A 17117-nucleotide genomic window follows, 5' to 3' on the forward strand; every position below is an offset into this window, starting at 1 on the left:
TGTAATCCAGGATCGGGTTCAGGATTTACCCAAGTGAACCTTGGCAAACCGAACTGGACCGCTTGGTGGAAAACGTGGCTTTGGGGGCCATTTTCACACTTGGTCCAGACCGAAATTCTTCATGTAGTCGAGCGGTAGCGTGAAAACCGTCGGGAGTCTGCCGGTCCGGGTTGCAAGAGTTCAGCATTGCGGAATGGCGCTCGGCCGGAATGTCATCGGAAGATCCAAAGCCTCAAAAATCTCTTCTTACTATTTCCTGTTTATCTGATTTTGATTGTGATGCTTCTTGACAGGCCTTCTCTCTCTGCCGGTGAAATTAAAAAATAAAAAAAAAGTGATTGCCGTTCAAATGAAGACAAACATTGAAATATTCTGCAATGGCTCGGGCCATTTCTCATCCCGCTTCGAAGTACTGGAGCCTCGAAAACTCTCAAATCTTTTTTGGTGAAAAATTCAGATTCGCAAAATTTCTTTAAAAAAATTTTATGTAGCGTTGAAGCTCGTGTTGCGTCAACCCTCGAGGATCCGATTTGCAGTAGCACGTCCCAGTCTGTCTTTATCGAAAAAAAGAAGACCTCAATGGGGATGTATTCCCGCTTTTATGGCCTCCTTCTCAAAGTCACGCGAGAACCCTTGAATAAAAACCTCGACTGCTAATATTTTACCACGAATAATATTAATGATGAATGTATTGATTCTTTCTATTCTGGCCTTCGCTAGGTTCTCTCGACCTGGAAGCGGATGCGCTAACCGTTAGCTACCCGGCGAGCGGCGCTCATCGTCCCCCACGGTCACCATATCCCCCCCGCCCCGGGTCTCATTAATCACCCGCCGTCGCATCAATCATCCCCGCCGGTGACAGAATGGCGCCGGGATGGACAGAGGAGAAACGCCGGCCGATAAATCCACTGTTAGTTTTACCTCGCCCAATGAAACATTGGTTCGGATAACATGAGAACAGCGTGTCTTTTGGTGATGTACTCCAAATATTTGGATACTCGCGCGTGAAGCGGAAGCGGAGCCGGTCGAAATGCACAGAGGAGCGAAGGGTGTGGGGGAGGGGGGGTGTCAAGCAGAATGTTGGCCCGGAACGAGCGTCTGTATTGTCTTTAGTACCTTTGGAAGCTCGCCGTCCAAGAACAACGCTTCTTACCAGGGTTCCCGTTGCGCTCCTCGATACGGCGCATTTCCCCTTCGAGGAGGGGGAAGGCGGGCTCAGCGTTTGATTAATGCGGCACGTTGAAACCCCACTACATCATGCTAAATCGTTCGTGCCCCCCACACCCCCTCTGCGACATCGCAGATTTTTTAGCAATCGTTCTTTCTGGATTCAAGTCTAGTACAAAATTGCGCCGCATATTCAGTTTTTATGCTTAAGACAAACCAATTAATGTACAGCATGCAGCATCTTTTGGCATCTCGGTTCCTTGAAACGGCCTTGAATGACTTCAGGAGATTGAGACAAAAGTAGTGCTTTACAGCCATCTTGTGGCCATCTATAGGCAATCGTAGCCATTTTTTTTGGTGGTTGTGGTGGTGGTGGTGGGGGGGGGGGGGGGTTCAACTACTCGCTGTTGGTGGCGTGGCTCGATCGATGTCCTGCGCCCATAAGATAGCCGATTCATGCTCTTGAGAGCGAACCGCAGCTTGAAGCAAACATGCTGTGCCTCTTATTTGAAGAACTGTGCATGCAACATGGTCTTTTCATTTCCTCAAAAATGATGTTATATGATAGCCTCCCCAAAAATGGTGTTTATATAGTGACTTTCAATCTCTCTTTTGCAATCATTCACAAATCTAATGGGTCTTGAATGTACGCCCCGCAATAAATGGGGCTTCGCCGTAGCACGATCAGTTCTGATTGAGTGATGGAAGGGAAAAGCAGACAACCTTGGAGACACTCTGGCCCAGCAGTGTGGCGGCTCCGGGCAGAGTTTGATGGCTGGCGTGGCTGAACTAAAGTGAAGGGCTAATAATAGTATCGCAAGTGACACAAAGGCTGCATAGAGAGCCGCACGAGCCAAAACGCCTCAAGCCTGTTAAGATATTTGGTTGCATGTAAAAGCGGAAAACTTGAAATCCCGTCTTTTTTTTTTTTTTCCTGGCATGTTTTTGGCCGCCAACCCAGACAATGGCACCCCATCAATAAACCCGACCCGAACAGAAACACTCAAAACGTATTAGTGGCTGTTCCCATTGTGAACAGACCTCAAGATCAAAACTGGCCTGTCCCATGTTTCAGCATGCTTTTGTTAGAGGTCTGCTGCAGCCCACGAGTTTTGATCACGAGGGCCACATTTGAGTGGTTTTAAAACAAAAACATGGGCCAGTTGTAAATGTGGATGGAACATACTGTATATACTCGTTAGGGTTGGTCGAAAAAATAAAAGCGCAGGTAAAGTAAAAATACTGAAAGTCTACACAAGTACTGTAACCAAGACATTTTGTGACCTTGGTTGGTTCCCACTTTGTTGTACGTGTCGGCGGAAACGTGTCGCCCCCTCACTTGTGTCCTTGGGAGCGTATTAACCGTCTCGGGTCTCGACGCTTTATTTTCTCTGCCGGCCCACAGAAGTTCCTCACGAGTGCCTATTTTTTTTTTTTGCAGACAAGTGATGTCAATTAGGGACCTCCGTGAAGGCGCTAGGCGGCAGACAGTCAGAGCGGTAGGAGCCCAGAGGAAATTGTCCTCATACGCCCATCGCCTCCTCGACAACCTCCCTTGCCACCTTTTGCGTCCTTCGCTTCCTCGCTGCGACCTGCGAGAAGCCGCCCACTCGGCATTGCCGTCTCCGTCCTTTTACCCCTGTTCAGAAATAATAACGGTAATAATGCCACAGAGCGGAGAGACAACATGTCTACTGTATGCTCTGTTTGTAAATGTTGCTGCTCCATGGATGTGAAACTGCCATTTGGTTGAAGATTTATAATTCACGTTATATGTTAGCATTAAGCTACCAGAGTTTCCTTTGATGGTGATATTAATAGCCCCCAAAAAAGTTTGTAATTGTTTATATAGGCCACAAGATGGCAGCAAAGCACAGCTTGTCTCTTAACTCATCTGCTCAACTCACTTTAACATAGTTCCCTGACAACAAGATACCTCAAGATGGCGCCAAAGCAATACTGTTTGTCATTCCTCAGCGTAAAGTGGAGAATCAGGCATATATATATATATATTTTTTTTTTTTTAATTTTGGCATGTCAAATCAGAGTCTACCCTGAGTAGAACCGAATCGACTCGTTGCTCTTTCAAATGTACCATCCTTAAATCAAATTACACCCTATGCATTGAGTATTGACTCACTTTTTACTGGGCAGATGCACAACCCTACGTAAACCAATTTTGAAAAAAATAAATAGATAAAAAAAATGTAAAAATCTTGATGTTCTCGATAGATCAGCTTTTCATCTGTAAACGGGGTGTTTGCTGTACTCTCTGAAGAGATTGAGTGGAATTTTAGAGACCCTTAGTCTGATGTCACGGATTAGGTGACAAACATTAATTATGGCCTTAGCTGTGAAGCGCACCGCTATGAGGTCACCCAGGGTCAGATTACCTGCCCTCATCATTTGTTGTCCTCGAGCAGGTCAAGCCATCTCCAGTGCCAGCCTTGCTCCGGCGGCGGCCTTCGCTTTTTTATCCCGCTTTGGTCGCATCCTGGACCTGGCGGGCCTGGCAGGCATCTTGTCCAACGTGTAAACATCTCCCTACTAGCCGAAAGCCTGTTGGGCGGGCTTCTCCAAGAAGCTGTAATTAAGGGTTTTGAAAAATGCACCACTGATGACGCCGGAATTTAAAAAAACAAACAAACAAAAAAAAAACAGTCCAGGCTTCTGTTTTGCAGTCATGTTTTCAGCATTTGTACCATAATACAGTGGTACCTTAAAATGCTAACTTCATAATTATGGGTTTGCTATCAAGCATGTACGTCTATACAGTATTCCAATTGCATGCTGTTATCTCTAAATCCCAGTTAGCTGTCGATGCTACTGACTTAGGCGTATGGACATGGTTGTGGTTTGAATCTACTCCAAGTTGGAATCAGGGCAGAAACGTTTATGGGAGAGGAGTGATATCACAACAGTACGCAGACCTCACTGAAAGCTCGGTGGCGGAATTCCAATATTCCCAGAGATTATAAAACCGTGCAGAGGGGCTCACTTCTTTGCTGCTACCAAGCAACTGTTTGGCACGAGAAAGGCGAGTGCTCGGAACGCCATTGAGAAATTGCACTTTGCCAGATATAAGGACGAGAGCTTGAAGCAAGCACGCTGTGCCTCTTATTTGGAGTATTATGCCGTCTCGTCTTGTTTTTGTTTCCCTGAAAATGTTTTATGTCACAATGAGAGATGAATACTTTTCAAAGTCTGTCTTAATAGGCATGGGAGCAGTGAAATTATTTTGCAAAATAGTTTTATATGTCTCCGATTATTGGCGGTGGGTTACGTGCCCGCATAGAAAACGGAGTTCGCTGTATGAAATACTCTATGGATGGATATCCCCCTCACACACACAGTGTCTCTTGTACGTGTTTTAAATAACGAGCAATGAAAGGCTTTCAAATCTTATTCCACCTTGAAGATGCCTGATGTGCAGCTCTCATTTTGAAAGGAATCAAAGCGCTAGCATGCAATAAAAGTTTCTTGAGTGCAGTGGAAAAGCAGCAGTGGCATAACGCACACAGACACAGGCACACACATTCGTTTGGGTGTGTGATGTGGCGGCCAGGAGACTGACTGGAGACTGATGCCTAATCAGGGGGTTGGGCAAATTGGGGAGAATGAATAAGAGCCTCACAGAGGGTCAATGATGCCCTCTACAGTAGACACCCACCCACACACAATGTATTACACTGTGTAATATATAGATTACATTTGAGGACTGACTGCACTTTTTTTAATAGTTTTTTTAAAACATAGTTTTTATGGCTATCATAATAATCATAATAAAAAAACTTGAGTACAAGAATAATCTTATTCTACATATTTTTGGATTTATCTATTTTTTGTTCAGAACCATGTAGCTTAAATTCATTGTGGGTGGCACGGTCAAATGGTGAGCACGTTGGCCTCACAGCGCAGAAGTGCAGGGTTTCCTGTGTGGAGTTTGTATCTTCTCCCCGTGCCTGCGTGGGTTTTCTCTGGGTACTCCGGTTTCTTCCCACGTTCCAAAAGCATGCATGACAGGTTGATTGGGCACTCCAAATTGTCCCGAGGTGTGATTGTGAGCGCGAATGGTCGTTTGTCTGTGTTCCCTGTAATTGGCTGGCAACCGGTTCAGGGTTTGCCTCGCATACTGCCTGAATTAAAAGAGCTGGGAGAGGCTCCAGCACACCCGCGACCCTTGTGAGGATAAACGGATTAGAAAATGGATGGATTTATTTTTTGTTGGTTTTTTTCCTTTTGGTGATTTTATTACAAGAGCATCTACGTTTTTCGGGATTTTTTTTAAAATTAAATATTTTTCTCACCTGTTAAAATAACCTCCTATGAAAATACCTCCTTAAATGTTACTTTTTTAAATTAGTAAAACCGTGCTTGAATCGTTTATTGTAACTGGGATATTTTTTATGTGTTTTGTACACGAAATGAATAAAGATATGTTCAGGGTTAATAGACCAGTTACGCACTTTGAACGCGCCACACGCGATCAGCTAGTCATTGAACGCAACACGCACACTCGAGTTGCTCCGTGAACGCCACACACTCGTGTACACTGGAGACTCTTCCGGATACACACACACACACACACACACACACACACACACACACACACACACACTCACTGAGGACGCTCGGTGAACGCAACAGGCTCGAATCGCTCAGTCTAAGCAAAACACACGTTCGGGTGCGCTCCCTGAACGCAACACGCGCACTGTCGTCGCGTTGTGAACGTGCTCAGAGGACGCTCTCCGTGAACGCAACACTTGCACGCTTTTATGATTTTATTGCGGTCGTCGTCACCGTGGATCATGCGGGTACGTACGCGCGTGACGCCCCTTCAAGTTATGTACCAGATATTGAATCACTTGGAGGAAAGAAAAGCCGCAGACGGCAAAGAAAAAACCTCGCGCAGTTTAAAGAACAAATTAATTTTCAAATTATTTGCAACCTTTTTTCTTGTTTTGCAATATTTTGAATGAAGAATTTCATTTTAAGTTGTTTTACTGCATGAATCACACCCGGCAATTCATTCAAGTTGGTTTGTGACGCACCTGGAAAGCTGCCCCGACATATTTTTTTAAGCCCCCCACGCGTGGACTTCCATTTGAAGTTATTTATAGCCGCACATGCGTGGTGGCGCGCCGACTTTTTAAGAAGCCACAGAGACCACCACCCTCACCACCACGATCACCACCACCACCACCCTCCTCCTCCTCCTTTTTCTCACACTCCCTACGCGTGGTTTTCCTCCTCCTGCCCGGCTGAAAGGAGGTTTTCCTACTCGCGGTGCTACCGAGGAAGGATCGCGACCTTTTTTTTTTTTTCCTCAACTTTTCTTTTTGATTTCCCTTCGGAGGCGATTGAATTGCTTCATTTAAATCCACCCCGTTATTTGTGATGCGCATCCCCGTAGACCCGAGCGCCAGCCGGAGGTTCAGCCCGCCGTCCAGCAGCCTGCAGCCGCTCGCGGGCAAGATGACGGACGTGAGCTCACCGGGTGCCGGCGGTGGTGGTGGCGGCGGCGGAGGAGGAGGCGGAGGAGGAGGAGGAGGTGGCCCCGGTGGGCAGGCGGACGCGGCTTCGGCGGCTGCGGTGGTGCCCAGACTGCGCGCCCACGAGAACCGCAGCATGGCCGAGATCATTGCCGACCATCCGGCCGAGTTGGTGCGCACCGACAGCCCCAACTTTTTGTGTTCCGTACTGCCGTCGCACTGGCGATGTAACAAGACTCTGCCGGTCGCTTTCAAGGTAAGAGGAAGTTAACATAATTTGAATTGAATATTGTGTATAGTCATTGTACCTGATTGAACACATTTCAAACCACCCAAGGACACATACTTGTTTTGTTACTTTAATACAGTAGTATTCCTCGATTTGGGGGGGGGGGCTCAGTAAACTGTCACTCGTGTAATATTACTGCAGATTTATAAATGATAACAGTAATTCTTCTTGTCAACTTGGCACAATGCTGTAGACCACGCCAAAAATGTTATTTCAAGCATTACTTACGTGGGTGGGACGTTAAGAAAATAACTGCTGTGTTATTTTTAATTAGAAATACATTTAAAACTTTGTGCTGCTGTGATTTTTTATATGCAAAACCCTTTTCGGGTATATGGCAGATGGATCAAACGCTCTCAGTGTGTTGAAATGTGTTGCTTGGCTGCAAAACAAACACCGTTTTTCATAATTTTTTTTTTCTTACTTTTTCTTTTTTTTTTTGAACAAGCACCTCTTGCTGTCTGGGTAGTAAAAGAAGCTGCTGAATCCTTTTGTTGTTGTTGTTATCGCCTTCCAGGAATCTTAACGAGAATCTGAGTGAGGCTTTTTCTTGCTGTTACGAAATTAAAAGACACTTTGAAGGTGTTTTGATGTGCGTTCTGAGATGGGCTCTATAATTACTTTTGACACGGATTTGGCAAGTTGCCATATTTTGTGTCCTTCAAGCACGTGGCATTTGTTGCGGATGTGGATCAAAAGATTAAAAGCCATGTTTCAGTTTTAATAATTCAGTTGAATTCATTTGTCAGCAAATATTCCAGGGAGGGTTGCGGGGGGATTAGCGTTGCTTTGGTGGAGGTCTGCACTCAAGGTAAATTCATAGGGTGAAATGTTTTTACGCCGGTTCCACTGATATTTTATTTGCTTAATTGATTGCATGGAAAAAAAATGTACAAAAATGAAAAGTTAATGGCTTTGTTTTATTTATTTTTTAACTGGGGCTACATTGATTGTCAGGATGCTGAAAGGACTGCGTTTCAGCCTTACTGATGAAGCGAAAGGGGAAGGAGGACTTAAAAAGATGACCTCATTGTTACGTTCGTAAAATAAATAAATACATAAAAAGAAGAATGAAGTAGTTTGTAAACTACATATTAAAAAAATGTTAAAAGCTTTTCAGAATTGTTTTTTTTTTACCATTTTCAGATAACCTATCCGTTTTGGGGGGGGGGGGGTGAGCCCACAATTATCATAGTGAGAGACTACATAAAAACTTCTTATCGTTTCACTTCCGCCACATGCTTTATAGACAACAAAAAAAAAACCCACAACAGAATATATTTTGATTTAGTAAAAGAGAGCGCTGGTTCTCAATTTCTTGCTAACAAAGTTTTCCCGATAAGAGGCAACACATGCTTGCTTTGCACTTTGTCACTCCGACTTCAAGTTTACTGTAAAACAGACTATGTTCTTTTTCTATGATTGGACTTAAGTTGGGGGCGTTCTCTGCCTCTTGTTCTTATAAATTTGAGTCAGCTTGTGCCTTCACCCTCAGGTGGTGGCGCTTGGGGACATAACGGACGGCACGGTGGTGACAGTGATGGCAGGCAACGACGAGAACTACTCGGCCGAACTGCGCAACGCCTCGGGCGTGATGAAGAACCAGGTGGCGCGTTTCAACGACCTGCGCTTCGTTGGCCGAAGTGGACGAGGTGAAGACACATGCACACTCACACACACACACACACACACACACACACACACTTACAATGTGAACACACACACGCTCTTAGGTGGTGAGGATTAGTGGTCTCCTTCGCTTACGTGGCAACCACATAACGATCTCTCCCATTCCCAGTGCATGTCTGACTCAAAGCCACTGCTTGCACACAATCCTAATTGGAATCGACGTACGCCCCTTCTGTATGTATCCGAATGTTTTTCAGAATACACAAAGAAGAAGAAACAGGAAGTAGTTAAAAAAAAAATAATAATAATAATATGAATCGACACATGTAGACAGACAATATAAAACACAGCCCGGCATATATTCTTTATCCTCTGTGAGAAATGATAGCATTTAAGCAGCTTGTAGTCATTTAGAGTCGATGTGAAAGTGTTTCAAGTTGCAAGTATGGTCATGAAATGAATGACTTGTACCTCAAGGCACAACTGTCTGCGTGAAGAAATGTGGTCTCAATTGCACGCATGTGCTTAAAAGACATTTGCCAACACTGTAAAAAAAAAACATGTATTTTCGGGGCTAAAACAGCGATTAAAGTTGGAAGATCTTGATCATATAAATCACTGACATCGATGGCAACCATGTTCGTTGGCGCAGCAAAGCGTGCAAGTTGTTTCTGCTTTTATCTTTCAGTTTGGGTTCTTCTTTCTTTGTTGTGAAATGCAAGGAAGCCAATTTTCACAACAGCAAAACGATAAACATTTAATTGAACTGCCTGCCCAGCTTCAAATGTCATTGGAGTTTGTCGACTTGTTTTTGAATGGACATACTTCTTCCAGACGCGACATAATAAATGTTTTCATTGGTTGTTATGTAACAAACAAACCACAATCAAACCAAGAAAATGCAACTTCCTTGTTGGTGGTAATGAGCATGCCCATAAACACGATTCACTCCCCCCACCAAAGGACCTTTTCTTTCAAAATATCAAGAGGTGAGATTTCAAGAGGCGGCCCAGTTATTAAAGTGTTTGGCCCGTTGCCGCGGAAACCCATGTCACAGAATCTGTCGATAGGAAGTGACATAGGAGCCCGAGGGCGAGAGATCAGACTACGAGGTGTCTGAAATGAATACCCGGCCGCCGGTGACGAGGCAGGATGTCGATGGCACATCGGGGCCGCGACAGCCACGATTGATAGTGCAGGTAGCGTAGTGTAAGTGGATACCGTTGATCGTGGCAGTGGAAGCTCGAAAGGCAGACGCAGTTGGTTCCACAATACTGTTTCGATTCCTCGAGTTTCGATTTCGTATTAGTGCCCCCACTGGCCATAAAAAATAGGGTTGGTTGCTGTTGAGTGAATTAGTTCTGCGCTCAATTTAACAGTCGTGCAAGTGTAAAAATAAGTTAACTGCTGTAATGTTGGCGCTCCAGTTATATCGCAGATTTTGCGTTGAAAAAGTAGCAGTTTGTTGAAGCTTGATCATTCCCGAAACATCTATGCTAATTTACGCTAGCCCGTCTATGCAGTAAAGTGGCTTTGTCCACTTCACCATTCCAACGCAGCGCACACCTGTCGCATGTGGACTCACGTTTACAGTCGGCGCGGCAGACACCCACGCGTGGACAGCTGCCTCGATGAGTCGCCACATTTAACCCCCTCGGCCCGCCTCCGTTTCCTGTCCCATACCCGGCGCTGCTTGTCGCCATGGTTACATGACGCATACCTTTTCAAGTCTTCATAGCGCTGCTGACCCGATGCCTGTGATTCACAGCATTCCTGGTGCTGACGCACACACTACCACGCATAAAGTTGGGATTAAAGTGAACCCCCTCGCACACTCCAAAAAAGAAGCCAAGCATGCTCGCTTCAACCTGTTCATTTGTCATTTCAGGAGAAAGTTTACTGAAATACTGGAATATAAAACAAGAGAGTTTGTGTGCTTGGACACTAAATTGTTCAATCAAACTATCAAGTTTTGCCTAACGAAAGACTGCTAGCTAAATGTTAACTTAACATGCAAAATGCCACTGACAGGAAAATTAGCAAAGATGTCAGGGTTTTTCCTGGCTCAAATTGAGAAAGAGGTGGCACCACCCTAATCATGCCCCATGACGTGCATGTATTCTGTAAATTCAACTGACTCACTTTCTTTAACAGGAAACATACTTTAATTGAAATGTTCCATCCATAAAGTGGAGTAAATTGTGAAAATGGCTCCTTCAGTTGCACTTTGGAGATGTATCATCAAGCAAAAACTAATATGAAATTATTGCTTTTGAATGCATGATGTCACTCTCGGGGCCGACATATGTTGTGGGATGGGACCGAGGGGCATCCAACCCCGCCAGCTTTCTTAACCGGCTGGATTTAATTGTTGACAGCTGCTCGAGTGTCAACCACGATAGCATTTAGCTGTCAACGCAACCACCGTCGTCCACCAGACTGACTGGCGATGTGTTAACGTTTTTAGGATGGAGGATGAGTGCTCCTCCTCGTTTTCTGCTTGAAGCAAAGTGAAATCACTCCCTCCTGCATACGGTGAACACACACGAGACGTGCGGCACGTCGTGATATTTAACATTCGGTCGAGCGGTAACAATTGGCTTTGGGGGCGGCCGCCACGCAATTTTGTTTCTTATTTGGTAGTTGCTTCAGGTCTTTCCTGTTCACGGCTGTTGATGTAGCGCCTCCATTGTTGCGCAACGCTGCAACCGCAGTTAAAAGTGAAATGCAAAACTGCGAAATAGAGGGTGTTCACTGTTTAGGGAGAGGAAGTGCCAATTAAAAGAGCCCACTCTTTCTCGGAAAGCGCACACATAACGCCGTAATGTCTCTTCGAGTCGAGAGCCTCTCACACAAGCCGCCGTTGTCCACCATGATACCTCGCCAAAGCCTCCCCACTCCCTGTTTGTGTTGAATGTGGCGCGTTGTCCCTGAAGTGCATGGCGCGTCAACTTTGGGAATCATGATGATGACGTCAGTTTGATGTCACCGCAGGCAAAAGCTTCACGCTGACCATCACTGTGTTCACCAACCCGCCGCAAGTCGCCACTTACCACCGAGCCATCAAAGTTACAGTGGACGGACCACGAGAACCCAGGAGTGAGTACATGCAATACACACGCCCCAACATCCCAACATCAGGGATTTTAAAAAAAAGTCTCGCACTTTTACTCACGTCTCCTCATAGACTCATTTGGTCACTGTTGCTAACGCACGTCCGTTCACAAACTCGACCGTTCATTGAGGAGTGAAGTTGTTTTGTCCTCTACCACACACTTCAAACGTGTTGAAATGACACTTAAGCTTATTAAAACACACTTCTTAGTGAGTATTCAATAGTTTTCATTCTTTTGTTTGCACAGTTCTCCAAATAAGAGACCAAGCATGTTTGCTTCAAGTTGTTTTTTGTCACTCACAGGTAAACTTGACTGTAAAACCGACGCAGAAAACACACCAAAAATATGTACAGTATATTCCAACGTTGAATTGTTCAAGTTGACTTAACCATGACCTAAACAATGAATGAACCACGATAAAGAGGCGTTTTTCCCACACTAGGCACCAAGACAATGAGGTGGGATATTCCCAAGAGGCTAGTCCGGGTAGCAAGAGTGCTAGCATCAGCTCCTTTTAATAGGCTGTATAAAAAGAACTGAGCAGGAAGTTGGGCGGGGGGGACACTTTACTATCGTTGAGCCGTCAGTGCCAGCTGGTCTGGCACGCAGCTGTTTGCCTCCTCCTTGAGGAATTCATGAAAAATGACGAAAAAAATTATTAGTGATGTGACAAACAAGGCTCACATGTGGCACCGGGACACAGCGGAGCCGGCAGACGCTCGCTTTAGCAAGCGACGTCGTTCCTGCCGCTAGGAACGGTGCTGGCTCTGCCAAGAACACAGTCACTCACACACGGTCACACGCACGCTCGCTCGCTGTTTGATCAAAAGCATTTCCTGTGCATCTGCTGCTGCGTGTCACATGACTTTTTTTTAGGCCGTTCTTTGGTGGCCAACAGATGAGACTCATCAGCAACTAATTCATGTTAACAAAGCTTTGTAGTATATAAAAGTGATGAAAGGTATTAAAATAAGGCACCCAATCAGTATTTCAACGAGACAGTAGGGGTTGAGTTTAGTTCAGGTTGCAGAGTCCCAGTGGATTCTTAAAAAGGCTTAAAAGGCTTTGAATCCATTAATCTAAACACAAGGCCTTAACAGGCAATAAAATCATCCAGATATTTTGAAATAATGTACATTACTGCAAAGGATTCCCTTTTGATGATTTTTTTTAAAATTTACAGTTCGACACCGAAACAGTATCGATGATGTCATTCCCGACGAGTCGGCAGACTTTCATCACAAAAACACTCTTAACGCCTGAAGTCCTGTCGTCCCTAGTGTGTGTGAGTGAGCGCACGAGTGCGGTTGTGTGTGGCTCAGGACACATGTCGGACTGTGTGATTGTATGTTAATGGTGTCATTAGCAGAGTGCTGGCACAGTGCAACTAATAGGCCTCATTACATATCATTTGCAGCTAATAGGTGGCGGGGAGTGGTCGAGCGCAGGCCCAGGTGTGCTAGTGTGTGTTTGTGTCTCAGAAACACAACAGTAGCAAAAAGCACACACTTCCTCTTGGCAGATATTCAGTTAGTCAATCAAATTGATGGTAGACTCACACGAGAGGTGACACAAAACATTGTGGTGTCACATAAAGTTAGCTTTGTGGCTAAGCGTGCGTGTGCCTTGTGTTTTGTGGGGGTCAGAGTGTTAACAACTCTGGTGAGGAGGCAGCGGTTCCTGCAGACCATATTAGTGGTTACAAACTAACCTCACACATAGACACACACACACAGTACGCACACACAGCCAGGCATTAAAATCCACTCGTCTGTATAACGTGTCATAATGACTCGTTGACAATTTTATGACCCCAAAAAAGCTGTGTTTTCTTGAGTAGTGCTCCCCAAAATTGACACAATTATTACATAATTATTTCCCTGATCTGTATTTGATTCGGTAGAAAAAAAATCCCCTCTAAATTAATTTTCAAAGGGTAAAACCTGGATCAGATAATGGTAAGGCCTGGAAAAGTAGAAAACACATCATATTGTCGATTATTTGATATGCGAGGGGGGAAAACAGGGTTTCACAATATTCATGACTCAAAATCTTCATGTGGAAATTCCCTTTTTTGACAAAGCCAAATGTTTAGTAATTGTTGCTAGCTGCATTGTACTTGAATGTCATTTATGCTGCACATATTGATCAAAATAAACATAATTAAAAGAAATGAAATCGTTTAATCTAACATAAAAAGCAGATAATTTAAAACAGAGCCCTGCGGGACGCTAAATCCAATTGGCTGTTGATAGACATTCCCAAAGATTGGTCGTGATTGTTTTGGGGAATCATCAATAATATAAACAGTAGACAAGAGTTTAACAAGCAGATTTTACGATACCAATATTTTGATGCTGAGCAATGGGTCAAAACATTATGGACGGCTCTCATCATGAGCTCAATAATCGGATCGATCACCGTTATTATTAATATCATTGTCTTACCTGATTTTGTTGACATTTTATCTGGTAAACAACACTAGCTACTGACACTGTACACTAGACAATCGTGGGACGCATTTTGAATTTCTATTGTAAAGTTTTTGTCTTGGATATCATGAGATGAATGAATGTAATTCCATGGAAAGTTTTAGCTTCATCTAAAATGAGTAATTATTATACTTATTTTTTAAATTGACTGATGGGCCAAGGCATTTTTAGTGTGTGTAAATGTGGAAAACAACTTATTTTGAAGAATAAATGCATCTATTTTTTGTGTATTATTGATTTCTTTACAATAAATGCATGAATGATTTTTAATCAAAATAAATAAATAGACATTTTCAATTCAACAATATTATAGGTATAATGCAACAAATATTTTCAAGACTCTTGCTTTGTGGTTCGCTGCCATCATACATTTCCTGTTGTTTTGCGTGTGTGTGTCATCAAACAACAAATCAGTGATAGTTGGGAGTCACACATCAACAATAAATCAATAGCAACGGAGTGAGGAAGTAGACTGAGAAGAAAGAAAGTAAAAAGCTTTTTCGAGACAGCCAGTCAGTTGTGTGAAGTTTTTTCAAGATGTGCCAAGTGCGTGCATATGAGTGAATGAGTGAGTGAGTGAGTGACTGAGTGTGTGTGTGTGTGTGTGTGTATGTGTGTGAATGAGTGAGTGAGTGAGTGCATGTGAGTGTCTGCGGGCGCATGATTGTGCATGTGTCACACTAAACACAAAATCATTCAGCGGGCGTCAGAAAAAGTGAGGAAAAGAAATAGAAAGCTGTTCTCCCGTTCTGAATCATCTCTAATGTGTTTTTGCATGAAATCATAGTATCGCCTGGGGGAGCTGTCCTGGACGTCTATATACATAAGTGTATAATGTACGTGTGTGTACGTGTGTGTGTGTGTGTGTGTGTGTGTGTGTGTGTGTGTGTGTGTGTGTGTGTGTGTGTGTGTGTGTGTGTGTGTGTGTGTGTGTGTGTGTGTGCGCGTGCGCGAGCACGTTTTCCCTTCCCTGGCCGGACCACACAGACGCCTGGCAGCGTTCCACCGCAGTCAGCACGGCTCCTTTTCACTCGTTTTTTTCCTCTTCCTCTTCCCCCCTCCTCTTTTTTCCCCCTTTCTCCTCCCTCCATCTCTGGTTTTATCATCTGCCCTCATTTCTTCCAATCCGTCTCCCCCTGATACCAGACCCCCACGGCGGACGGGCGCCTGGCTGTCACCCTGCGTTCAGCCCAGCCGAACTCCACACTTTTTTCCTCTGGAAGTCATCCACTGGAATTATTCATGACGTCAAAAAAATAAAAATGGTGGTTGTGAGGCCTCAGAATTTAAAATAGAACTGGATTCATGGATGATTGGCATCCACGTAGACGTGTAGTGAGACTTTAGTGCGCCACAAGCTTTAAACTGACTCAAAAACAATACAGCAAAAGGCAATGGTGAAATGTGATGATAACCATAGAACTGAAATGGTTGTGAGGAAAAAGGTAGGATTGATGGCCACAGTCAGCCAAAGGAATGAAAAGTACCAAGAATTAAAAGTTCCACTAAACTCACAGAATTGTGGGGACAAAAACAGGCAAAAATATGATGACCAAAAATGGCTTTGCATCATGGGACAATGAAGCACAATCTTGAAAGTGACTTAAAGGTTATGAAGATAAATTTGGGGATTTTTTTTTCTTGCCCATGACAATATGCATATTTAATAATTTGACGTCATTTCAATCTGTCAAACGGTAGCGCCACAATTTAGTACCTTGTTTAGTGCCACAGTGTCTTTGCTTCTTCTTTAATCCATTTATCACACCAGCGAGGCGTGTTTCAACCAGCACATCTTGAGTCTCACTTCAAATGTATTTTGCTTGATTCCTGACAAAGCCGGGCTTGTTTTTCTAACTGTCAAGGCTCAGCAAAGCTAAGCTAAGATAGCATTTGGAGTTTTATGTTTCCATAACGTGACGTTAGCCCCCATAAATCAAGTGCAAACCCACAAGTCTTACCACTTGACATTATTTTGCTCGATTATGGACAAAGCTACGCTTGTTTTTGCAGCTCCTAAATGCTAAGCTAAGCTAGCTTTGGCATTTTGTGTTCTCAAATGCCTTCAAGCAGAGTGTAAAACTAGACCAGCTGTCTACATGCATAAAAGAATTCCAGTGAAAGAGATCACTCCAGTGTTTGTCTTTCTCACAGTTTTCCCATTAATTCAGCAGACTGTAGTCATGTGTGAAGAGGAGGTATTTTGGACTTGAAATAAATCATAACTCACTATTAAGTGATGTTGAGAAGACGTTAGCTTGTCTTAGCATAAATAAAGGTAAAATCCACAAGTCTCTATTTAAAATGTATTGTGCTTGATTCCACACAAATGCATTTTTTTTATCCAACTCGGATTAAATGAAGTAGTACAACCCGTATTGTTTTGTGTTTTTTGTTATTGTAAAGTGTCCTTGGGTGTCTTCAAAGGCGCTTATAAATAAAATGTATTATTATTATTATTATTATGTATCTAAGCTATACTAAGATAGCTTTTGCAGTTTGTGTTTTATTAAGTTTCTCGATTTATTTTCCTTGCGTCTGGACAAAGCCGGCCTTGTTTTTCCAACTCCCAAGTCTGAGATAAGCTAAGACAAGAGCTTTAAACGGAAGTGACAGGGTGACATAATGTTAGCCTAGCTTAGCATAAATTTAGAGGAAACCCACAAGTCTGTTTGACATTTTGCTCAATTCTGGATAAAGTCATGTTGATTTCCCAACTGTCAGGACTGAGCAAAGCTAAGCTAGCGCCGGCAGCGGAGCGTAACTCGCCTGGCTGTCACCACATATCCCAGACACGAATGGTCACCTTGTCCGTGAAAGAAAAACCACCTCCATTAATTTTAATCACGCCACTTCTTTATTCTCCTTGCATGCTTTTCTTTTGATCAGATTAGAGCGGCGCGCCACAGAGCTTCAGTTAGAATAATAACTC

General features: G+C 43.8%; 1 protein-coding gene across 1 annotated transcript in view; it reads left to right on the plus strand.

Annotated features, from left to right (window-relative positions):
• Nucleotides 1-17117, plus strand: part of LOC147187677 (runt-related transcription factor 2-like) — a 38689-nt gene that overhangs the window by 13534 nt on the left and 8038 nt on the right. The window contains exons 3-5 of the mRNA XM_086100687.1: nt 6581-6915; nt 8444-8600; nt 11572-11676. Of these exons, the coding sequence (XP_085956813.1) occupies nt 6581-6915; nt 8444-8600; nt 11572-11676 (597 nt within the window). The remainder of the gene's footprint in view (nt 1-6580; nt 6916-8443; nt 8601-11571; nt 11677-17117) is intronic.

This window comes from Hippocampus guttulatus, chromosome 20 (assembly GCF_054856545.1).
Source record: "Hippocampus guttulatus isolate MCC_2025c chromosome 20, RoL_Hgut_1.0, whole genome shotgun sequence".
In the NCBI taxonomy this organism is placed as follows: domain Eukaryota; kingdom Metazoa; phylum Chordata; class Actinopteri; order Syngnathiformes; family Syngnathidae; genus Hippocampus; species Hippocampus guttulatus.